This window comes from Argiope bruennichi, chromosome 7 (genome assembly GCF_947563725.1).
Source record: "Argiope bruennichi chromosome 7, qqArgBrue1.1, whole genome shotgun sequence".
NCBI lineage: Eukaryota > Metazoa > Arthropoda > Arachnida > Araneae > Araneidae > Argiope > Argiope bruennichi.
The window spans coordinates 78,285,895-78,311,837 of NC_079157.1; the positions used below are offsets into that span (position 1 = coordinate 78,285,895).

Here is a 25,943-nt window from a genome sequence, read left to right on the forward strand (position 1 = left end):
TTATTTTTTAGAGCGTCGTTAAAAAATTTTGTGATTCTGTTGAATTAACTTACAAATCGTAAAGATAATAAAATTTGAAAGTCTAATATTTTAATTTAAGCTCTTATTCTAGAAGTAACATTTGATGGGATCTTTAAACAACATTATTTTTTTAATTTCTCCTTTAATGTATCAAAAGCATAAAGTTTCGAATAATTTTTCAAATATATGAATTTTACAATAGTCATTTACAATTTGAAACTACTATTTAGAATTTGTTATTTCTTATAAAATATATTAAAAAAGTAACTGATTTTGATACTTTTTACTGAATTGTGATAATTCTTTTTCCTCGATTGATTTTTTTTTTTTAAGAATTCAAGGTACCGGCGATTTTATGGGGCATGTAGTTAGCATTTATCGATTTTAAAAAATTCTGTATTTCAATTGTATTCACTGCAAAAGAAATTTTTTAATCATGTCAAATTTTAAAAAAAAATATTTTGATAGTATAATATTTTTGTGATGATTCGAAGCAGAATTTATTTATTCCTGAAATCTGAAAATCAAAAATTTCTCTTTATATCTAGGCTAACGGAGACCTTGACAGAATGACTCAGTGTATTATGAAAAATGATTGAAAATAAATATTTCAGACATGCATCGAGTAAATTGTCGGTATCGCAATCGCTGATTAATTTCGAATAAAATGTTTTTTCCTCTGCAATGCTACAATGAATTCTCTTGGAAAGATTAGCGGAAAATCAGCTGCGTCGTTAGAAAACTATACCCGATTGCAGTAATGCTACAGCTGATGATACATGTGTAAGAATTCTGATAATGATAATTTCCATTAAGATTTGGAACAGTTATTGATGAAATATTGTTCATAGTTTTCTGTATTTTATGTTAAAAGGGATTATGAGATTTAAAAATTTTAGTTTTGTATATTTCATTCAGTGTTTTGTTATTATCTAGACTTGATATATTTGCTCAGTGAACTCAAGCAAGGTTAAAAAACGAACTAGCAGAAAGTCTCATCTCAGTTTTAATACAATATTTTAGTCAGCAATTATCTGCAAGTTGTACATTAGAGCTAATTTGAACCTCCAACTTTGTGATCAATGGCATTTTTAATGCCATATTGAACGATTTGATTTGTCCATTCATTTTGTGTTTTTCTTTGTGATGTATTTATCGAAATACATTTTATCTATTTTGTATTCATAAATATCTTCTATTAAATTAGTTTTCTTTCGTTGTCTTTAATGGCCCATTAGTGCTTTAAAATTCGTAATGCTTCAAATTGTTGAAACCATAATGGATTTTAAAGAAAAAGCACTTTCGTTTTTCCATTTTTAACGTTAAACATCTGTATGCTTTCAAATGTATGAATATCACAAAAAGTTTTTTGCCCATATTTATTATAACTCAATAACATTTCAAAGTACATTTCATTAATATAAAAATATATCATTATGCATCTAATGGAATATTTCAAATAGTGATGAAAGACGCTACGCGAGGTGGATTCTGTTTCAACTCCTTCGAATCTTGTTTCTTCAATTTCTTTTCCATGTCATTATTATAAAGATCCATCAATTTTTCGGATATCTAAAACAAAGAAGAGTTATAAGAACATGAGAAACTAAGAGAGAAGTTGAGTATATAAAATGGAGAACCCGGCTTAATAGATTTACTCACGGAAAGGTACACGAGAAGACTTTTCCCTTTTGCATTTGATTAATAAAGAAACTACCATTATTTTTCTTCTAAACTCTAAGCTACATGAATTTTTTTCAACAAAAGTTATATAAATCAATATTAATGACTATAAGTGCATAAGAAAAATAATTAAAAAATTAACTTTAAGCTTATTTAATTAAAATTGAGTGATTAAAATCCCTAATTGATTAATTGAGATTTAACCACTTAAAACTGTCCTTTTAAATAAATAAATATATATATAAAATGCAGTAAGTTAAAAATTTTATGAACCAATCATTAATTTATTCAAAACTAATTATAAAATGACAAAAATAATAGTAGCGGAAATATAAATCACAGCGCATTGTAAGTTAATTTATAATCCTGCAGTTAGTGGTAAAGCCAGGCAACCCCTGAATTGTTATTTGAATCCCCATTTAAAAAAATGTTAGTAATGCAATCAAGACTTCATTAGCATGAAATGAAAATACATTTTTTTCACTCTGGGTTATTTTTAAAACTTTGTAGCATTTACTGTTGAATATGCGTTTTAGTATGCGACCTGAAGATTTTCTTTTCTGAAAAATACAAAGCTCTAATTAAGGTATTGTCGAATTTTCCTTATATATGAAATATATCCTTTACTTATAATATATTATTATATTTTATATATATTAGTATAGAACATTAATCTCAAAAATATTAACCTGAATCACAAATAGTGACATATTTACGTATTATTATCTTTAATTTCTTAAAACATTTAATTAAATAATCAAAATATATATCAAAGATTAACACTTTTGGCCGGTGTTCTGGCCTTGGGGAAGCACGTCTTGCCCTTGATCTAGGCATCCAATGTTCGAGTCCTGGGTCGAGCATGGTTTTTCTTTGCCCTGTGAGGTGTGTGAAAGTGCCCCCCCCCCTTTAAAAAGGGGATGCGCAAGGGAGTGTGTGAGTGTCATCTTCATATGTGTTAGAAGTCAGACTTCTGCTCTCTGGTGCCCGGGATCTTTACCCTCAGAAACTACAGCAGAAACTCGGCTTAAATCGCTGACTTATCTATGGCAAATGCCATTAGTAACAAAATAACAGTACTTCTGCTCGACTTCAACTTTACTTCATCTTGCAATTTCTGAAATAATTATTGCAAAAAAGTTTTTTATACACCAGCTTAACGTGCAAATACTTATCTCTTCTAAGACTTTGATTAAATATTATAGGATGCATTGTTGATTTTAAATCGTCCTTATTAATGTAAGGTCATGTAACATTACTAAGTCTTCTTTCACCGATAAGGGAGATCTAGGAAGCTATGGCAACCAACTGGTTCGCCGGCGATATTTGATATATTTAATTTCAGTTAATTCGTTAGATATAACTTTATGTTTTTTTATTCCCTCTGGCCATGTGCCTGACCTGAGGAAATATTTTCCCTACCCCATACAGCAAGACTCACCTTTTCTGTCTCGATTGGTATACTTCTCTTTTTCTCAGTAACTCTTATTTGGCTCCAATTTCAATTTCATAGTAGTGTCAACTGAAACACTTCTGTTTTTCACTCATTTTTTTCTGTCTCTCTCTCTCTTTTTAGCAAGAAGTCACTCATTAAAAAAAAAGGTAAGGCAATAATTTTCTGAATTCGAATTCAGATGATTAAAATTAAAAATTTTGGGTTATTTAGAAATAAAATTGTTTTCTAAAAACTGCATTTTAATTTTTTTTTCTTTTGTGAAATATTTTTTACTGTACAGCCCTTTTCTGAATTGATGAACCATCACTGTACATATATTAATGTAAATGAAACGCATTGTGGCTGTGAGTGTATGTATGTCCGTTCCACATCTCTTGCAAAATGCTTTTGCCGATTTCATCCATACGTAACACATTTATTCTTTAACACGAGAGAAAGAATAATATCAACTTTTAAAATTCAAAAGTTAATAAAACATTTAATTTATTTGAAATGAGCCGGAATTTTGCCGCTTTTCTACAGTGACTTCGGTGTAAATGATCTTAGAAGAAATATTTTAATGCGATTTTTTTTTAGTAATACCAAATTTTTATATACAATTTTTTATTCCATTGCCATTCACTGTTTTAAAATTTGCTGATTTTCAAATATGGTAATACAAAAGTGATCTATTTTATTTTTTTATTCCTATTTCTATCTTTTAGAGATTTTAATTGATTTAAAGTAATTATTTAATGGCAACTAAAAGAACTGAAAGAAACAAGTGGCATATCCTTCACTTTCAAGCTACTACTCAAGCAAGTCCAAAGACGGTCAATCAGCTTTGTGGCATTATAAAAGGACTAGGTGTTTTCTAGTTTATATAAAATTAAAACTATTTTTTATATTAAAAATATCACACATGGAAATATTTTAGTTCTGAGCATAATCAAATCTCTTAGCTCTGACGATATTAAGGTAAGTTTTGGCTCGACGAATGCGCGTTTACCAACACCTGACTCAATAACTGCACTTTGGGTTGATATGAAAATAGCCTAAAGGCGCCTTTCTCCATAAAGATTACTGAATGACGATAGTTTCTTCACCTGCACATTTAACAAAAAAATGTTGATCTGATCTTACTGTTCACTGAATACATAAAACACGATTTTTTTTTTCTATTTTACGTTGGGATAAAGATTTAACCATTCTAACTCCAAAATAATCCACAAAGTGATACAAAAGGGTTAAAAAATGCGGCAGAATGTACAAAGTTTTTTTAATCAGATTTCTATAATCTCGTTTGCATTTTAATTTCAACTTGCATTCATTCATTCAGTGAATTTTTGAATAAAGATAAAATAATGATTAGAGGCAAAACTGAAAATCATTTTGTCCAATTATAGATTCTGATAATTTAATATAATGGCTTGTCAGGAAAGGTTATCAAATAATTAAAATTTGAAAAGTTTTTTTTAATAGTTAGTATGCAGTTTTTGATATTTTACTTTAATATTTTTTCTTAATATATATTCTTTTTTTTTTAATTTTACTTTAATATATTTTACTTTACTTTATATTTATTTTACTTTAATATTTTACTTTATTTTTTATTTATATTTTACTTTAATATTTAATATAATAATTTAATAGTTTTTGATATTTCACATTCTTGAAGCTGAAGTAGAATTTTGAGAGAAAAAAGCAATCGAAATTCTATTTTTTCTAAACAAATAATCATTTAACGAAGAAAATTTACTGCAAAAAGTCATTTTTTATCCAAAAACCATAAACAACACGCCAAGAGAGGAATTTATAGAAAAGCAGCCAAATTTGCGACCTCGAAATAAATATAACTCATCTTTCATATACGAATTATAACTGGATGCAAAAAAAGAAGAAGAAACTGACTGACATAAAGGCTGCTTTGTAGCATTAATTTTTGAGCTTTGGAAACTTTCTTCATCCGTTCAGAGCTTTCTTGGGACTTTTCCAAATCTTTTTGGCTGTATTCATTATGCGTTTTTTTGTTAGTTTTCAGAAATGTATAAAATTCGAGGCTGATTTAAAAAATCTCGCTTGTTTATTTAAAATTTTGTTGCAAGACAGTCAGTATTTATTGAATAACTTTTTAAAAAGACATCGAAAAACTGAGTTAAATTTAAAGCAGTCCTTTTTTTTTTTTTTTTTCCCTTCCCTTTATAAAGTTTTCTATAAATGCATTTTACAAATGAAAAAAAAGTATTTCCTGTAGCATGGCAGAATGAAAAAATAAATTCAAGATGAAAAAAGTCTATTAAAAATGTATCGTTTGCTCTTTGTTATTTATTTATTTTACGAATTTAAAATCTTCTAAGTAAGTTCTTCTTAACCAAACAAAACTTTTGTTTCTCAGTGATCTGTGTACAAAATATTTAAAACCAAAATATTTATCATCAAGAGGAATTCGAATTTTAATATCTCTCATTTTTCAGAAATTCAGGCAAAATTAATTCACATTAAAGATATAAATGAATATATTTTAAAAAAATCTTTTTTTTTTTTTTTGCATGTTAAAGAATGACAACACAGTAATCAGATTTCCCCTAAGATAGATAAATGTTGTAACAAGTAATGAGGATAAGTGCAACAATCCTGATATTTGCTGAAGAATTCATTTTCCATTTAAAGAATTTAGAAGTCATGATGCAAAACTGGAATATTGACCTTCAAAATATAAAGAATCCAAGTTCATCTTTTATTTTTAAAAACAATCTTCCAATAAATTTCAATTATTGAAAATTAGATAGTTTCGAGAATTTCATATGAAAATTTTCATATGAATTAAAAAGGCAATAAAATTATTCAAAGATATTTACGTTGTTTCTCTCTTAATTTATCAAAAGTTAGTCTATCAAAGGTCGCTTATTTCTATAGGTGCCTGACGTTAGGAAAAATCCACCAGTAAAAAAAGTCCAACATGTTGACTAAGGGAAAAGAGGCTTTATTCTACGATAAGCATGAATAAATAAAAAAGCAGTAGATGTGTACACAAGGAACAGCATTTTTAGAAATTAGCAACACATAAACAGTCAATAAATAGTTCATTAAATAACGGCATAATTTGCAGTGTTTAGCTTCAAGTTGCCAATGCTATAAGTACTCAAAAGTTAGAATTATTCTTCTTGTGAACTTCTCAGCTTATATTGTATTCCGATAGTCACATGGAATTTTTTAGAAGGATCTCAAGATCTCGGATCTTTATGGTGATAAGTTTAAAATTCTTGTAGCTTCCAAAACATTAATTTTTCTACCAAAGTCAGCGGATTCCTTACCAAGGCCGAAGGTTATTATCTTACCGGGAACCCATTAAGAATTCCAATAAATTTCTTTAACCTATGAGACTCACATTGTAGACAAATGATGTTACAAATTCGTAATAATATAACGCCATTTCTCTTAATTAATTAAAAGTTAAACCATAAAAGGCTGAAATGATTGAAAGTGAATGAAATTTATATGCGCCAGGGAATTTATCGTGAATCTTAATGATTTCTCAAAATCAACATATATAAAATCAAAAAAAAAAGGCGCCCCCTCATTAGTTCAAAAATTGATGCAAGTAAAGAAATTATATCAAAATTAAGATTTGCATAATTTTTTGTTTTCTTTGGAAAAAAAATTTCTTTTGAATTAAACTTGTTTGAAGAATACTGTTTGAGCAAGCTGCTTCACACCAAACAATCCCGATTCTTTGAACTTTCACAGAACGAAATAACACCTACGAATAGCATTGCCTATGTCAATGCGTTTCTTGCAAAGAAAGAGCATTTTGATAGATGGGATTCGATGTTTCCACTTTCTTCTTTTCTTTCTTAGATTCATTTTGTATTAAGTATTGTATGACAAGGAGACAAACATGTTTAGGGATATACACGCGAGACATACATTCTCCTAGCAGAGAAAGGATTGATCAAAAATATAATGAAACATAATTTTTGCATTAAAGGGGGAAATAAAATGCACCATTAACTTATATATCTACAGTTCTGAAATGTTTTCATTTAAACCTTAAAAGGGCCATATTTTTAAGTTTGAATAGGTAAAATTTAAATATTTTTTTTTTATTTAACTACTAGGATAGTTGAAAACCACGTGCTTAGGTCATAACCTTTTATTTTTCTTTTCGAAGTTACATTGAATCCTATAATAGGAAATGATTTTGAATTGAAACACATTAAAGTTATCAGCTAATAAATTAGCTTAGAGTTTCTGAAGGTTTTGTAAACAAAATCTCAATAAAGGTTTTATTGATAAAAAACTATTCCTTCAAGATGAAATAAAGATCATTCATAGCAGTCTATTTTTTAATTGTAAGCGATTAAACCCTAGAAATGCAATAGGTAAAAAAAATTAAACAAAAGGTTTGAAAAGATTAAAAAAAAATTCTGGAAGGCTTTCAAATACGTACAGACTGAGCTACGGTTCTTCTGTGGAATTCAGATATGGCTTCATTTGACAAAGTATACCTTGCTTTTGTTAATTTGTAAGCTTGACAAGATAGGACATCAAACTTTAACCCTGAAAAAATGTACACGAAAGTAAAGAATCAACATTTCTCGAAAATGCATAACAAACATTTAAAAAAAATGATAATTTTTAAAAATTTGATTTCAAAGAATAATTATCAAATGAAAAAATAAAAAAAATTTCAAAATGAGTATGCACAGAAGAATCTTACAATATTCATTACACATCTATTTATACTAAAAAGCATAACATTTTATTATCAAGAAATTAATTACTTACATCACAAGATAAAAAATATTTTAATATTATACCAGAATAAGGATTATTTTATGTCACTGTAATCTGTTCAATAAATACTGAGTTAATTCAATCTAATTTGCCATTTCATTAAATAAAAATTAGAATGAAATGATTACATGGTTTTGATTTAGATTAGTATTAACGTCGAAACTGTATCCGATATTATTTAAATGAGATGGGAATTGAATTCGCTGATTAATTAGATGACGCGCCAATAAAAAGCGATGCGTTGAGTTAAAAGTAAATTTCTACTGTTTCTAATGATAGTATAATATTGTTACAAAAATTTTTCTTCTTCTACAATAAATACCGTCAATTTAATCTTAATGACGCAGCGCATTTAATCTCCAATAGTTCAGCAACTTGCTTGCTTGCTAATCCTCTAGTCTTTTTACTCGTCGGTGACTACGACCACTCTCACACACACAATTTCCGCCGATCCACACAACTTCTTCCGATACCCACGACACGACTTCTGATGATACACACTACGACTCGGACGATCCACACAACAACAACAACAACTTCGTAGCTGATGGTTGGGTTGACGGGGCGCCTAGCCCCGGCAGGGGCTTATCCCCGGTAAGGAGAGACTTCACAGTGCTTTGCTGTCTATACTTTGCCGTGGCCGTCTTCGACGAAATTTGGAGATGACGAGTGTCAGGACTCATTGTGATTGTCCGATATTAGGGTGGGGGGAGGGGTTACGCTGCCGTTGGGCTTAGTAAGTTTTTACTGCTTGGGAGCTAGAATTGGCTATTGAGATACTGTTTAATTTGAGTTTGAAAAAATAAAAGTTAGGAAGAAAAACTAAAGGGCTGAGATAAATTAAAGTAGTATATTACGGGGTCTTCTAGAGTTTGTAGATGGTTTATATTTAGGGATTTTAGCTATTGCTTCATTTTCATTCTTATCCATGTTTTTAAAGAAGTTAGTGGCTACATTTTTAATGAATTTTTTTAAAGGGGGATAGTCTAGACATAAGTACATATTTGTATTGGGCATGTAGTATTTCATATTGCAGAAATTTCTAATTAAGTTATTTTGCTGGCGTTCAATAAGTCTAAGATTAGTCTTGGCAGCATATCCCCACACAGGGCAGGCATAAGTTAATACTGGACGCAAGTAGGCAGAGTAAATAAGCATTTTATTTTGTCTACTCATTTTGGAGTTTCGAGAAATTAAGGGATAAAATTTACGAGTTAGGACTCGAAACTTTTTAGCTATGTAAATAAAGTGGGGTTTCCAAGTTAATTTACTGTCTAGAATAACGCCTAAATATTTGCATTCCTTAGACCACGGGACAGTTTGATTTTTAATTTTAACTGGGGAGAAATTCTTTTTACAGTTATTTTTATTAAAAACTATAGCTTCAGTTTTACTAGCATTTATTTCAATTTCCCATTCGACGAACCAGTCCTCAAGAGATTTAATATGTCGGTTTAAAGCTATGGTAATGAAATTTTGATTTTTGTTTCTAGCTAGTATTGCAGTGTCATCAGCGTACATGCACAACATAGTGTTAAATTGCTTGGGGATATCATTAATAAACAAGGAAAATAAAATTGGCCCTAGTTTAGATCCTTGAGGTACACCTGCAAGAATAGGTTTTATTTCAGAAAATTCATTGTTTATCTTGATTTTAAAGGATCTGTAACTGAGGTAAGAAATTATAATTTTGATAAGGTGTGGGGGTATGTTGTAATTAATTAGCTTGTATATAAGACCATCTTGCCAAACTCTGTCAAAAGCTTTCTGAATGTCAAGGAAAACCGCTGCAGTTTTTTGTTTATTTTCAAAACCTTCCTCAATGAATTCTACTGCTCTAATTAATTGGTGGGTTGTAGATAGGTTACGGCGAAAACCAAATTGTTCAGGTGTTAGTATATTATGTTCTTCTAGGTAATTATTTAATCTATTGAGAATTATCTGTTCAGCAATTTTGCTGACAGAGGAGAGTAGGGATATGGGTCTATAACTGCAGGGATCAGTTGGGTCTTTTCCTGGTTTTAATATGGGGATAACTGCAGCTGTTTTCCATAACATGGGAAAATGTCCTAATTTGAGAATGCTGTGAATTATATTAATTAAAAATTTTAGGTAATTGTCCGGAAGTGTTTTTAACATTTTGTTGTTAATACTGTCAAGGCCAGGAGCTTTTTTGATATTAAGTTTTTTAATATGATCCTTTAATTCATCAGTTGAGGGAACAACTTCGTAGCTTGATGGTTGGGTTGACGGGGCGCCTAGCCCCGGCAGGGGCTTATCCCCGGTAAGGAGAGACTTCACAGTGCTTTGCTGTCTATACTTTGCCGTGGCCGTCTTCGACGAAATTTGGAGATGACGAGTGTCAGGACTCATTGTGATTGTCTGATATTAGGATGAGGGTGTGGGGGGGGTACGCTGCCGTTGGGCTTAGTAAGTTTTTACTGCTTGTGAGCTAGAATTGGCTATTGAGAAACAGTATAATTTGAGTTTGAAAAAATAAAAGTTAGGAAGAAAAACTAAGGGGCTGAGATAAATTAAAGTAGTATATTACGGGGTCTTCTAGAGTTTGTAGATGGTTTATATTTAGGGATTTTAGCTATTGCTTCATTTTCATTCTTATCCATGTTTTTAAAGAAGTTAGTGGCTAGATTTTTAATGAATTTTTTAAGAGGGGGATAGTCTAGGCATAAGTACATATTTGTATTGGGCATGTAGTATTTCATATTGCAGAAATTTCTAATTAAGTTATTTTGCTGGCGTTCAATAAGTCTAAGATTAGTCTTGGCAGCATATCCCCACACAGGGCAGGCATAAGTTAATACTGGACGCAAGTAGGCAGAGTAAATAAGCATTTTATTTTGTCTACTCATTTTGGAGTTTCGAGAAATTAAGGGATAAAATTTACGAGTTAGGTCTCGAAACTTTTTAGCTGTGTAAATAAAGTGGGGTTTCCAAGTTAATTTACTATCTAGAATAACGCCTAAATATTTGCATTCCTTAGACCACGGGACAGTTTGATTTTTAATTTTAACTGGGGAGAAATTCTTTTTACAGTTATTTTTGTTAAAAACTATAGCTTCAGTTTTACTAGCATTTATTTCAATTTTCCATTCGACGAACCAGTCCTCAAGAGATTTAATATGTCGGTTTAAAGCTATGGTAATGAAATTTTGATTTTTGTTTCTAGCTAGTATTGCAGTGTCATCAGCGTAAAGCACAACATAGTGTTAAATTGCTTGGGGATATCATTAATAAACAAGGAAAATAAAATTGGCCCTAGTTTAGATCCTTGAGGTACACCTGCAAGAATAGGTTTTACTTCCGAAAATTCATTGTTTATCTTGATTTTAAAGGATCTGTAACTGAGGTAAGAAATTATAATTTTGATAAGGTGTGAGGGTATGTTGTAATTAATTAGCTTGTATATAAGACCATCTTGCCAAACTCTGTCAAAAGCTTTCTGAATGTCAAGGAAAACCGCTGCAGTTTTTTGTTTATTTTCAAAACCTTCCTCAATGAATTCTACTGCTCTAATTAATTGGTGGGTTGTAGATAGGTTACGGCGAAATCCAAATTGTTCAGGTGTTAGTATATTATGTTCTTCTAGGTAATTATTTAATCTATTGAGAATTATCTGTTCAGCAATTTTGCTGACAGAAGAGAGTAGGGATATGGGTCTATAACTGCAGGGATCAGTTGGATCTTTTCCTGGTTTTAATATGGGGATAACTGCAGCTGTTTTCCATGACATGGGAAAATATCCTAATTTGAGAATGCTATGAATTATATTAATTAAAAATTTTAGGTAATTGTCCGGAAGTGTTTTTAACATTTTGTTGTTAATACTGTCAAGGCCAGGGGCTTTTTTGATATTAAGTTTTTTAATATGATCCTTTAATTCATCAGTTGAGGGAGGGGGAATATCAATAAATTTTTGTGGCAATGAGTCGAGAAAGCCTTTGACTGTATTATTTACATTATGTTCTGTGGTGAAATTGCTCGATTCATTAAGTTGAAATTGTTTCTCAAGGCTAGCCGCCAGGCAGTTTGCTTTTTCTTTATCAGTTATTGCAATACTAGCAGGGCCTTTAAGGGCCGGAATTTTTTGTTTTTTACTTTTAAAAGTTTTGACAAGTTTCCAGATTGATCCGTCTTCTGTGTTAACACTAATTAATTTGTGTATAAATTCATTGCTTTGGATTTTATTGTTAAGTTTTTCAATTTCCTTATTAATTTGGTTCATTAGTCTCTTGAAGACTGGGTCTCTGGTTTTTTGAAAATTTTTCCTGGCAAAGTTCCTGTCCCTGATTAGGTCTCTAATTTTAGGGTCAATAAAATTTTGACTATTTATAATGGGGGTGGAGGCTAGATTTTTTGCATTAATAATTTGCGATTCGAAGATGTTTACAAAATGGTCAAGTTTATCTGGGTTTGTAAATTCATCAATGTTTGGGGTTTCTGATTGACTGAGGGTTAATTTAAAATTATTCCAGTTTGTTTTAAATTTATTAAGATTATTGGGCAGGGAATATTTAAAGAAAAAATTTAATAAGATGGGATTATGGTCAGAGCTAAGTTCAGGTAAGGAGTGAATTTCATATGGGTACAGGAAGTCTTTAATTAAGGTGAGGTCTATTGTATTGGCTGACTGAGGCCCAAATCTAGTGGGGGTGGACGGTGCTATAATGTCTAATCCGGCCTGAAGGGCAAATGATTTTAGGGAATTACCTTTTGGGCAGTTACGCTTACAATCCCAGCTAACGTGGTGAGCGTTAAAGTCTCCACAAATTATTTGATTAGGTCCTGTTTGCATCAGGTTTTCGATGTCGAAAATAAAATTGGAATTATCTGCACTAGGGGGGATATAAATAGAGATTGAGGTTATTGGATCTTGATTTTTAAAATTTAATTTTACCACGCTAGCTTCTACATGTTGTAGTAAAGGTGGGGGGACCTCACTGTGAGGTAAACCATTTTTAATTAAAATTGCAGTACCGCCGCCAGCCTGGTTAGCTCTGTAACTGTAATATGAGAAATAGTTTGCCAGGAAAATTTTTCTTTGTGGTCTAAGGTGGTTTCTTGCAGTAGGATTACATCGGGGTTATACTTATTTACAAAATTACGAAGGTCAATTATTTTATTGTTAATGCCATTTGCGTTCCAATAGACTATGCGAAGGCTATTGCAGGAGAAAACTAGTTAGTGACAGGTAGACTTGGGTTATCGAATGCCTTCATGAGTATATCCAGTTTTTCCATAACAGTGTTTGCGGTTTTTAGTTTTTTAAGCTGTGAAAAGAGTAAAGGGTACTCGGTCGTTAGCTTTTTCAGTTCTTTCATTGCTTCTATAATGTCAGCGAAATCATTGCCTTCTAAAACGGTGTTGTTGGCTTGTTTGTGACCATAGGTTTGTGGCGCCAGCACTGGTGGGCTTGTGTGGTAAGAGTGTAATGGAGGCGCTATCTCATGATGGCTTGTGTTTTTAAAAAGACCTGCAAAACTGACATTTTGCCTGATCAGAGCTTGGTTTTTGTGAAAATAGTTGTCCCTATTTTTTCTCGCAGACTGAATTTTTGGGAAGGCCTCGCAGCCGCGGTAAGATGCTATGTGCCCTTGTTTGCCGCAATTGATGCAAGTTGGCGTTTCAATTTTTTCTTTTATCACGCAAGCATTAGTTTCGTGGCTTTCGCCACACTTCAGACATCTGGGCTTTATGTTGCAGTTATTCGCTGCATGGTGAAAAAAGTTGCAACGATAACATTGCGAGACTAGGTTGCGACCTCTGTAGCGCTCTACTGTGATACTAAGGTAATCCAGATGTTCTATTTTAAAGATTTCCTCGGCTTTTTCAGTTTTATTAAGTTCAACCATATAAAATGGAAGAGGTCTCTTAGTTCTTAGCTGGGTAAGTTGAACAACCCTAGTCACTGGGAAACCACTATCAACTAGGTTTTGAGCTATTATTTTTGTGTCGTATTCATGGGGGAGCCCTTTGATGACTGCTTTTAATGGTCTTTTGTTTTGGGGGGTTATGATATAATAATCATAACCCTGCTGCCTGCAGAAATTTTGAATGGCTTTGTGTTGATCAGCCGATTCTGGGAATATTTTTATGAACCCTTTATTCAGTTTGTTGACAGTTTTGCCGCAGGTTTTTGCAATTTGGGATAAAATTTCATTAAAGTTATCTGCATATTTCAACATTATTGGTGGTATTTTATGTTCTGCAGTGTTGGGAGTTTCATTTTCAACTGGAATATTATTGAGGACTTGAAATTTATTGCTTATGTTAATTACATTTTTAGGGGGTTCCGGTTTATTTCTGGCAAGTTTCCTCTTTGTTGGAGAGACGAAATTATCATTACTCAGGTTCAGGGAGGGTTCCTTAGAGTGTTCACATTTCGAGTCCTGACAAGAACTAACAAGGTTCATCTTACCCAGAAGGGTGTCCAACTCCTGAATCGCTTGTTTTCTTCTAGACTCCATGGCTGCAAGATGCGGGTGAGCATAATCGATCTGCTCCCTCTTGGCATGCCTTGTGGCTTGGTTGATACCTTCAATTTCAAGTCTTAGGACTTTTACCGCATCGCGGATCATCAATCTTTCCTTGCAATGGATGCAAGTGTATTTCTCTTTAGTTTGAGGCAGATCACTATGATTGCCATCAATGATCATTTCTTCATTCGTCTCCGCGCATCTGCGCTTTCCACCTTCTTCGCAAACGCTACCGTTCATGACGGAAGCTAACACGAGAAAATCAACAACTTCGTAGCTTGATGGTTGGGTTGACGGGGCGCCTAGCCCCGGCAGGGGCTTATCCCCGGTAAGGAGAGACTTCACAGTGCTTTGCTGTCTATACTTTGCCGTGGCCGTCTTCGACGAAATTTGGAGATGACGAGTGTCAGGACTCATTGTGATTGTCTGATATTAGGGTGAGGGTGTGGGGGGGGTACGCTGCCGTTGGGCTTAGTAAGTTTTTACTGCTTGTGAGCTAAAATTGGCTATTGAGAAACAGTATAATTTGAGTTTGAAAAAATAAAAGTTAGGAAGAAAAACTAAGGGGCTGAGATAAATTAAAGTAGTATATTACGGGGTCTTCTAGAGTTTGTAGATGGTTTATATTTAGGGATTTTAGCTATTGCTTCATTTTCATTCTTATCCATGTTTTTAAAGAAGTTAGTGGCTAGATTTTTAATGAATTTTTTAAGAGGGGGATAGTCTAGGCATAAGTACATATTTGTATTGGGCATGTAGTATTTCATATTGCAGAAATTTCTAATTAAGTTATTTTGCTGGCGTTCAATAAGTCTAAGATTAGTCTTGGCAGCATATCCCCACACAGGGCAGGCATAAGTTAATACTGGACGCAAGTAGGCAGAGTAAATAAGCATTTTATTTTGTCTACTCATTTTGGAGTTTCGAGAAATTAAGGGATAAAATTTACGAGTTAGGTCTCGAAACTTTTTAGCTGTGTAAATAAAGTGGGGTTTCCAAGTTAATTTACTATCTAGAATAACGCCTAAATATTTGCATTCCTTAGACCACGGGACAGTTTGATTTTTAATTTTAACTGGGGAGAAATTCTTTTTACAGTTATTTTTGTTAAAAACTATAGCTTCAGTTTTACTAGCATTCATTTCAATTTTCCATTCGACGAACCAGTCCTCAAGAGATTTAATATGTCGGTTTAAAGCTATGGTAATGAAATTTTGATTTTTGTTTCTAGCTAGTATTGCAGTGTCATCAGCGTACATGCACAACATAGTGTTAAATTGCTTGGGGATATCATTAATAAACAAGGAAAATAAAATTGGCCCTAGTTTAGATCCTTGAGGTACACCGGCAAGAATAGGTTTTACTTCCGAAAATTCATTGTTTATCTTGATTTTAAAGGATCTGTAACTGAGGTAAGAAATTATAATTTTGATAAGGTGTGAGGGTATGTTGTAATTAATTAGCTTGTATATAAGACCATCTTGCCAAACTCTGTCAAAAGCTTTCTGAATGTCAAGGAAAACCGCTGCAGTTTTTTGTTTATTTTCAAAACCTTCCTCAATGAATTCTACTGCTCTAATTAATTGGTGGGTTGTAGATAGGTTACGGCGAAATCCAAATTGTTCAGGTGTTAGTATATTATGTTCTTCTAGGTAATTATTTAATCTATTGAGAATTATCTGTTCAGCAATTTTGCTGACAGAAGAGAGTAGGGATATGGGTCTATAACTGCAGGGATCAGTTGGATCTTTTCCTGGTTTTAATATGGGGATAACTGCAGCTGTTTTCCATGACATGGGAAAATATCCTAATTTGAGAATGCTATGAATTATATTAATTAAAAATTTTAGGTAATTGTCCGGAAGTGTTTTTAACATTTTGTTGTTAATACTGTCAAGGCCAGGGGCTTTTTTGATATTAAGTTTTTTAATATGATCCTTTAATTCATCAGTTGAGGGAGGGGGAATATCAATAAATTTTTGTGGCAATGAGTCGAGAAAGCCTTTGACTGTATTATTTACATTATGTTCTGTGGTGAAATTGCTCGATTCATTAAGTTGAAATTGTTTCTCAAGGCTAGCCGCCAGGCAGTTTGCTTTTTCTTTATCAGTTATTGCAATACTAGCAGGGCCTTTAAGGGCCGGAATTTTTTGTTTTTTACTTTTAAAAGTTTTGACAAGTTTCCAGATTGATCCGTCTTCTGTGTTAACACTAATTAATTTGTGTATAAATTCATTGCTTTGGATTTTATTGTTAAGTTTTTCAATTTCCTTATTAATTTGGTTCATTAGTCTCTTGAAGACTGGGTCTCTGGTTTTTTGAAAATTTTTCCTGGCAAAGTTCCTGTCCCTGATTAGGTCTCTAATTTTAGGGTCAATAAAATTTTGACTATTTATAATGGGGGTGGAGGCTAGATTTTTTGCATTAATAATTTGCGATTCGAAGATGTTTACAAAATGGTCAAGTTTATCTGGGTTTGTAAATTCATCAATGTTTGGGGTTTCTGATTGACTGAGGGTTAATTTAAAATTATTCCAGTTTGTTTTAAATTTATTAAGATTATTGGGCAGGGAATATTTAAAGAAAAAATTTAATAAGATGGGATTATGGTCAGAGCTAAGTTCAGGTAAGGAGTGAATTTCATATGGGTACAGGAAGTCTTTAATTAAGGTGAGGTCTATTGTATTGGCTGACTGAGGCCCAAATCTAGTGGGGGTGGACGGTGCTATAATGTCTAATCCGGCCTGAAGGGCGAATGATTTTAGGGAATTACCTTTTGGGCAGTTACGCTTACAATCCCAGCTAACGTGGTGAGCGTTAAAGTCTCCACAAATTATTTGATTAGGTCCTGTTTGCATCAGGTTTTCGATGTCGAAAATAAAATTGGAATTATCTGCACTAGGGGGGATATAAATAGAGATTAAGGTTATTGGATCTTGATTTTTAAAATTTAATTTTACCACGCTAGCTTCTACATGTTGTAGTAAAGGTGGGGGGACCTCACTGTGAGGTAAACCATTTTTAATTAAAATTGCAGTACCGCCGCCAGCCTGGTTAGCTCTGTAACTGTAATATGAGAAATAGTTTGCCAGGAAAATTTTTCTTTGTGGTCTAAGGTGGGTTTCTTGCAGTAGGATTACATCGGGGTTATACTTATTTACAAAATTACGAAGGTCAATTATTTTATTGTTAATGCCATTTGCGTTCCAATAGACTATGCGAAGGCTATTGCAGGAGAAAACTAGTTAGTGACAGGTAGACTTGGGTTATCGAATGCCTTCATGAGTATATCCAGTTTTTCCATAACAGTGTTTGCGGTTTTTAGTTTTTTAAGCTGTGAAAAGAGTAAAGGGTACTCGGTCGTTAGCTTTTTCAGTTCTTTCATTGCTTCTATAATGTCAGCGAAATCATTGCCTTCTAAAACGGTGTTGTTGGCTTGTTTGTGACCATAGGTTTGTGGCGCCAGCACTGGTGGGCTTGTGTGGTAAGAGTGTAATGGAGGCGCTATCTCATGATGGCTTGTGTTTTTAAAAAGACCTGCAAAACTGACATTTTGCCTGATCAGAGCTTGGTTTTTGTGAAAATAGTTGTCCCTATTTTTTCTCGCAGACTGAATTTTTGGGAAGGCCTCGCAGCCGCGGTAAGATGCTATGTGCCCTTGTTTGCCGCAATTGATGCAAGTTGGCGTTTCAATTTTTTCTTTTATCACGCAAGCATTAGTTTCGTGGCTTTCGCCACACTTCAGACATCTGGGCTTTATGTTGCAGTTATTCGCTGCATGGTGAAAAAAGTTGCAACGATAACATTGCGAGACTAGGTTGCGACCTCTGTAGCGCTCTACTGTGATACTAAGGTAATCCAGATGTTCTATTTTAAAGATTTCCTCGGCTTTTTCAGTTTTATTAAGTTCAACCATATAAAATGGAAGAGGTCTCTTAGTTCTTAGCTGGGTAAGTTGAACAACCCTAGTCACTGGGAAACCACTATCAACTAGGTTTTGAGCTATTATTTTTGTGTCGTATTCATGGGGGAGCCCTTTGATGACTGCTTTTAATGGTCTTTTGTTTTGGGGGGTTATGATATAATAATCATAACCCTGCTGCCTGCAGAAATTTTGAATGGCTTTGTGTTGATCAGCCGATTCTGGGAATATTTTTATGAACCCTTTATTCAGTTTGTTGACAGTTTTGCCGCAGGTTTTAGCAATTTGGGATAAAATTTCATTAAAGTTATCTGCATATTTCAACATTATTGGTGGTATTTTATGTTCTGCAGTGTTGGGAGTTTCATTTTCAACTGGAATATTATTGAGGACTTGAAATTTATTGCTTATGTTAATTACATTTTTAGGGGGTTCCGGTTTATTTCTGGCAAGTTTCCTCTTTGTTGGAGAGACGAAATTATCATTACTCAGGTTCAGGGAGGGTTCCTTAGAGTGTTCACATTTCGAGTCCTGACAAGAACTAACAAGGTTCATCTTACCCAGAAGGGTCTCCATCTCCTGAATCGCTAACAACTTCGTAGCTTCTGAGCGCCCGTCTTTTATAGTTCCGGGAGGCGGGGCTAGAATCTTCTGACCAATCAGGGCGTACCTGGCTGCATCTCGGTTGTTAGTGGATGGATCTTGAAAGTTCTCGAACTTTCCGGTACTATCCATTTAGTCGCCAAATTTATCGCCAAGCCGCCAAATGCTCGCCAAGTCTGTCGCCAAGCTCTAAGTTCATTGATCTCAGCACGTACAGGACCGATCGTACAACGGTCTTTCTTACGATGACTCTATTCGTGCCGGGTAGCAATATTATAGGTTCGTAACAATATATAAATTAAAACTAAGTAAACAAATAAAAACTAAAGGGAATGATATTCCTACAAAGCTTTCTTGCATACTCCCTAATGGATGACATAAAATAAGGGGGAAGGATAAGAAAGGGAAGATAATCAATCACATAAAAATTTGGACATTGGTAAAGTCGCGAAGTCCTCTTATTTTTATATTCAGAATCCCACACATGAGCATTTTGTGATTCGTAGTATAGTGAAGAATATTAAGTACGTCTTTTAGTTCATTTCTTTTTCAACTGGCACGGAATTGCAACTTTTATGACGAATTTCAGTCATCTATTTTTGAGTCTTCGTGAATATATGCATGCGAAAGTATAGATCAGTAGATGGCAATCAGTTGACGAAGCTGGTTCAAATTTTGGTACAGATCCACACTTAGCATCAAATTTTATCCGTCTAGCTCTATGTTTTGCAGTTATTGAGTCAATTTACATTTGGGCAAGTTTCTTAAGAATGGAGTTCGTTCAAAATTTTATAGAAATTTACAAATTTGGTGATAAGATGGAATATCAAATATCGTCCTTTTAGCTTAGAAATTTTTTTTTGAGTTTTCATATTCGAAGGCAGACAGACGAATATAATTCCAAAAATATATTTTTCTGAATCGGAATGGTCATCTTTTCCATTCTCTTCCTCGAAGAATGAAGATATATCCACAAGATTTCGTAAATGTTATTCGTTTTTTTTCACATTGATATTTAAACATCTTTAAAGTTTATTTAATTATTAGCGTTATCCTTACCTTTGTTGTCTTGCATATGTTATCGTCAATATATGAAAACTGGCATTTTGCCGAATAATCAGGTATTTTATAGAATGCCGAAAACTGATTGGCAATGCATGAACCATTTAAACATTTCCTAGGCATTCTGTAGAATGCCGAATGTCAGACCGTCAAAATAAGAAATATATCTCCAATGCACGAAAAAGAGTCTGTTTCAAAAAGCACGGATAAGAGATTTTATTTGATAATAGATTAAACCGACATGATGATGACATACTTATCAAACAGATTTCCGTTTCTGTTACCTATGTGCGTGTTTAAGGGAAACCAATGACGCATATACTGGCGCAAAGTGCGGTCAAGTATTTATATTTTCTGTGACTAAGTTACCAAAGATGATGAAAATGATATTTTATGTACTTTTTATTTCAAAAATTAATAAACTTTTTAAATAATAGTATTATTATGAACTTTTTTTATAGTTTGCTTAAACGGCATTTGTAAATTCTAGGTATTATTTACAATACCTAGAAAAAGTGTATAATAATTCTCATATTTCATACTTTGCCTAAAAACGTCCGGCATTCTCTGAAGTGCCTGTTATATAGAATGCTGTTGTTTCATACGTTGAAAGTAAAGCAGATAAACTGTATCTGGTTTTTAAGTTATGTTGTCAAAATTAAAAAGTATTCTTATATTTGTTTTATGCATGAGAAAACATGCAGTTACCGCAGGGAAATCATAATCTTAGAAAACATCTTGGTTTACTTGTACAAAATATGAAACAATGAAGGACCAATTTCAAACAAACTTAAAAATTATTAAACTGGTCATTGAGTGGATCTTATATCAATCAGAGTTACCATACAAACAAAAAAATTTCATTCGTTGATTTTTGACATATTTCTTATGGGCACACTCAACAAAGTATCTAACTTCCACATAAAACTTTAACTTTTTGACTCGTCAATTAAAGTCAAAGTGGCTGAAAGTAAGTATATATCTCAAATATTTCAAAAAGACCATAAGGTATAAGAATTTAGATAATTTAATAAAGATGAAACGTAGGTTTTTTTTAATATTTGCTAGGATATAGTGCAAGCTAGTGAAATTTGGAACATAGGATCATCATGTTTGTAGAATCAATCAGACACATATCCGATTAGAGCATATATGCATATTTCGCAATTTTTATAATTATATCAGTATTAATTATTTCAAAAATCATAATCACCTAACTAATAATAAATACATTAATAGTTAAATTACCGAATAATAGCTATATATGCAATCATAATTATACACCTTTCTATATCTAAATATGTACAAAAAAAGAAAAACGAGTTTAATTCTGTTTTAATAATTAAATCGAATAATATTCATGCTCTTAAAATTTATAAATATTTGTCAAACAGAAATAAATATTTCGAGAATTCGTTATAACAATGTTAAAATTATAATTAACTGAATTATGATTGAATTAAAATAATAAAAATTTTAAAAGTACTGCCGATTAAAAGTCTTGTCGGCTATATCACACAACTGTACATCCTTTTTATGAAGTTGATCGAATTTTACAAACAAGTTTTCATGTAATTTTCTTTTTCTAAAAAATACTTCAAATATAGGTTAGCCAAGCATAAAAACTCGCAAACGATTTGAAATATAAAAATTATATCAACAGAAATTTTCAATGTGAAACAGTCCTTTTCAAATTAGGAACTATTAGAAATCTTAAATTAGATGCTAACATTTGCTCATATCTTTTAATTGAAGAACTAGTCGCCTTTGGCTACTAGCTGGTTCAGTAGGGATATTAGTTATATTTGATTCGAATTAAATCATTTAGATACATTTTTATGGCTATGATTCCGCCAATTTGTCAGGCATCAAAGCTCTGTTGTTTTAATTGTCTTACTTATGTCTTGTTTATTATTATATTATGTTCTGTGTCTACATGAACCTTTCAAATGGAGAGCAGTTCCATCATATTATGTCGCTCCTGAAAATGTAAATGTGTGGTTCATCTATCTTACAAATTTCGCAGTATTGTAACTTCATTTTTTATTCGTCTTGTAAACAACACAGTTATTAAATAGAATTCTTCTTTTTTAGCTTTCAACAATGGTTAAATATTTGATGAAAGAATGAGAACGGTTTGAATTTCAGGACAACAATGTAATATGTTTGTGGAAAGTAAGCAAAAATTCTACATTTTTTTAAAAACTGCCAAAGTTTAGGAAGATGTTTCTATCATTAAATTGGTATTATTAAAAAGACATTTTTGGAAATTTCGAAATGGTGCGAAAATAATTGTTGTGCCATAATATTTTCGGAAATCATTGTGGAAAATCGGCAGAATTTAACTTAATTTTTAATTATTTAAAATTAGAATTTAAGTTTCATAATAATTGATCCGCAATGAACATTCTTTTTTCTCCAAGATATATATAAGCAAAATTTGTTAGTTTAGGTCAAACGCTATGGTCTGTAAACCGCCAATGGATACACACTTTCAGCTTTATTTTTAGTAGAGATATAGTTGGTATGAAAGGAAGTAACACTAAAGATAAGCTTCCATTACAAAAGTTCGGCAAACCTTTAATAGCTTTACCGATTAAAAAATCTTACAAATATTGGAGATAAACCTATGAGCCACTTAAAGAAAATATACGAATCAGCAATATTCCACTTCGCTCTCGGAAGCACACATACAAAGAAAAAAAAATACTGGAGAAACTATTAAATAAAATATCTATTCAACTTGCGCAATTCAATGCGACTTGACATAGATTATTTCCGTTTCAAAACAAAAGAGACAATTTTAAATAGATTAGTTTTATTTCCAAATAAAATGAAGAAACAAATTCTGCTTTACCTTCTTGAGTTTACTTCTCTACTTTTGTTCAGCTTTCATTGTACAAGAACCTTTTATCTCTTCTACTTTGTTTATCTAATTGATATTTAAATATTCTTATCGATCGTTTTTGCTCAGACGATCGATCTTTATCTGCTTGTTTTTCTCTTAACCTTTGCCTGAAAGTAAAAACAGCGTTTCTTTTCGTATATAGGATGGAAATGTTCCGTAAAACTTCGAGTGATAAGTTATTATGTTGAATTTCATTCATTATACAACAGCTGTCCCGAAATTATAGAATTTTCCAACAAATAGCTAGCTACCTGGCAGGTATTTCAATTAGCTTCATTATATAAAGAGCAGTTTCTAAACTCTAGTTCTTTCCGTACCCTTTGATTTATCCCTTTTTTTTCACTTTTGAGAGTCTCCTACTGTTATATCTTTTCTCCAATCAACCTTTTATGCAAAGAAGTCTTTATTACTTTCACGTATATATAGTATAGAGAAAGTATAGTAATCGGATAAGAAATTTTGACGAATTTCCACGTTTCAGATCACTCTGAATTCGAAAAATACATTTTTAGAAAATGTCCGCCTGTAATGTGCAGATTTCTATTAAATTTTGAGTAAAATATACTCAGAAGAAGAATGTCTGTCCAGCTGTTCGAATATCTGTTAATACGATAATTACAAACAAAGAGAGCTATATAGATAAGATTCGATACACAGATTAAACATCTATAGATGAGACACCTGTCAAAATTTGAGCCAAATCCAAGTACAGGTCGACCGTCTGTCGGTCTGTACTTTCAGAAATATGTAAATGCGGTAGCTCAAGGGCGCAATCGTTTAATTATATCAAATTTGGTATGGGATTTTGTAATTACCAGTGCAATTTTGTGTCAAATTTTTGTTTCAACCGATTGACAAGAACATGTCTAAAACATAAATTGGAATTTTTTTTATACTATTAAGGCATGCCAGGGATCAATCGCCAAGAATGGCCCGATAGATTCAGTAAAAATGCTTACTTCAAGCCAAAAGTATTCGTAACAATTATACGCCAATGCCATGCGAAGCTTTCTCTGACATGACAGTATTACTAGAGAGTATGCGAGAAAGTTTTGGTGAGACCACACCCACCGGTTACTTATGTTAAAAATTTAGTTCACCTTAAGAAACAAATACTCCGAATTAACAGCAAATATACAAAGTGTTGTAATCCATCAAAATTTCAAACCAGACATTTCAGAAGAGGAACAAATATCCATTTTTTAGACTTTGAATTCGAAAAATGCAGTTTTTAGAATTATGTCTGTCTGTGTCTGACTAGAAATGTTTCCAATAAAAAAAAATCGATTTTAACTCTGCCGGTGGTTGCAATTGTGACTGCCTCCAACGTAAATACCTGTAAATATTTCTTTTCCTTAGTGTAATCTTGTCGCATCTGCATGCTGCTGTATCTTTCAGAGAAATCATTATTAAAGTTGTTTGAGGAAGGGTAACAAGGCGGGGCCTCCGATCCCCATGGTGGTTTTTCCTTTACGCTGAACTCCTTTTCAACCGACAGATAACTTCATGGCTCCGAGCTCGAAGAATTAATGTGGTGAAAATGTCTGTCAGTCTTTGAACATGATAATTCAAACCGCTTTCAGCTATAAGGACTGAAATATGGTATTCAGTAGTGGCACTAAATTTGCAGATTTCTATCAAATTTTGAATGAAATCCATTCAGAGGAATTTTCTTTCCGGCTATATGAATACAAGCGAACGTGATAGTCGCAAAACGCAAGAAGATAGATAACTGAAATTTGGTACACATATTTAACATTCTGCCCCCAATCAGTCGACAGTATGAATGTCTGTAGGTCTGTATATTTTCAAGCACGTAAATGCGATAACAGAAAAACACAGTGACTAAAATAAAATTAAATTTGCTATATAATATTGCAGGGTTTTTTTATATCAAATTTTATTTTCAATAGGGGAAAAAGAGAATTCAAAAATTCATGTTTAATTTTCTTCTCTATAGTAAGAAAAACAAAACAGTAAAATATGAAACTATAAAAATAAAAAATATATGAGCATTTGTGTCATTCATGGCTTTACCTAAGATCCGCGGTTTTTATGCTTACGTGAGGAGGATAAAACCTTTATTAGGGAGCACATAAGAAAATTTCAACCATTCGTCTGATTTATTTTACATTTTGCAAATCTACATGTATTATATTCATATCATCTCTAGATACCAATATTTCAAAATCCACTGTCGAAGGCCTTCGAGTAATTTCAAATAGTTCGGGTTTTTTTTCTTTTGGTTTAAGTAACAAGCGTCTTAGAAACTGTTTTCCTGTCTGTATTTACTTTTAATGAGTAATTTATATTTAATGTTTAATATTAATTTGATTATTTCGAAGATTTTCAAAGCGTGAACTATATTCTTATCACTTTGAAGTAATCATATTTGATTATCCCTAAAAAAACATACTTAAGTACTTAAGAAAGTAAATTTAAAAATAAAGAAGTAGTTTCTCATTACAATTCTTCCGTGTTTGCTTAGTAACTAAAAGGCTTTGATCGCTTGAGTGTTCGTTTAATCAAGATTTTTGTTCTTATCGTTTTCAGCAAACACTTCAACGGAAGCGATAAGAATAGAGTAAGTACACTGTGGGGGTTAAATTTAATATTACTTTACCGTAAATATATTCAGTATCAAAGAAAGAAAAATCTAATTATATTAAAGAGCTTCTGTGTTCATAAAGAAAGCGGCAGCAGCGGCATTATTTCTTTAAAAAAAATATTACCTTTATTTAAGCAAATGGGCACATATAACTCGCGAGATTAGCCCTTCTTACGCACAATAAAATCGTATGTATACCATAAAATAGTTCTTGAAAATATCGATAAATCCATCAGAAAATAGAGTATGAAAAACAACTGAAAGTAAATATTAGCTGACCAAACTAGCACTTCTGATAATGAAAATTCGGCACTTTAATTCCAGAGAAAATTTGAGGACTATTTTCAGGTAAAATAAAAAGATGCCGCCAGCCAAAAATACATCTCTTTACCTCCCAGATAACCCTGACA

General features: G+C 32.4%; 1 protein-coding gene across 1 annotated transcript in view; it reads right to left on the reverse strand.

The window, feature by feature from the left end:
* Positions 1–1,399: 1,399 nt before the first annotated feature.
* Positions 1,400–25,943, reverse strand: part of LOC129975441 (uncharacterized) — a 51,510-nt gene continuing 26,966 nt past the window's right edge. Inside the window, exons 7-8 of the mRNA XM_056088503.1 lie at positions 7,590–7,699; positions 1,400–1,593 (exon numbers count right to left, since the gene is read on the reverse strand). Of these exons, the coding sequence (XP_055944478.1) occupies positions 1,477–1,593; positions 7,590–7,699 (227 nt within the window). The 3' untranslated portion in view covers positions 1,400–1,476. The remainder of the gene's footprint in view (positions 1,594–7,589; positions 7,700–25,943) is intronic.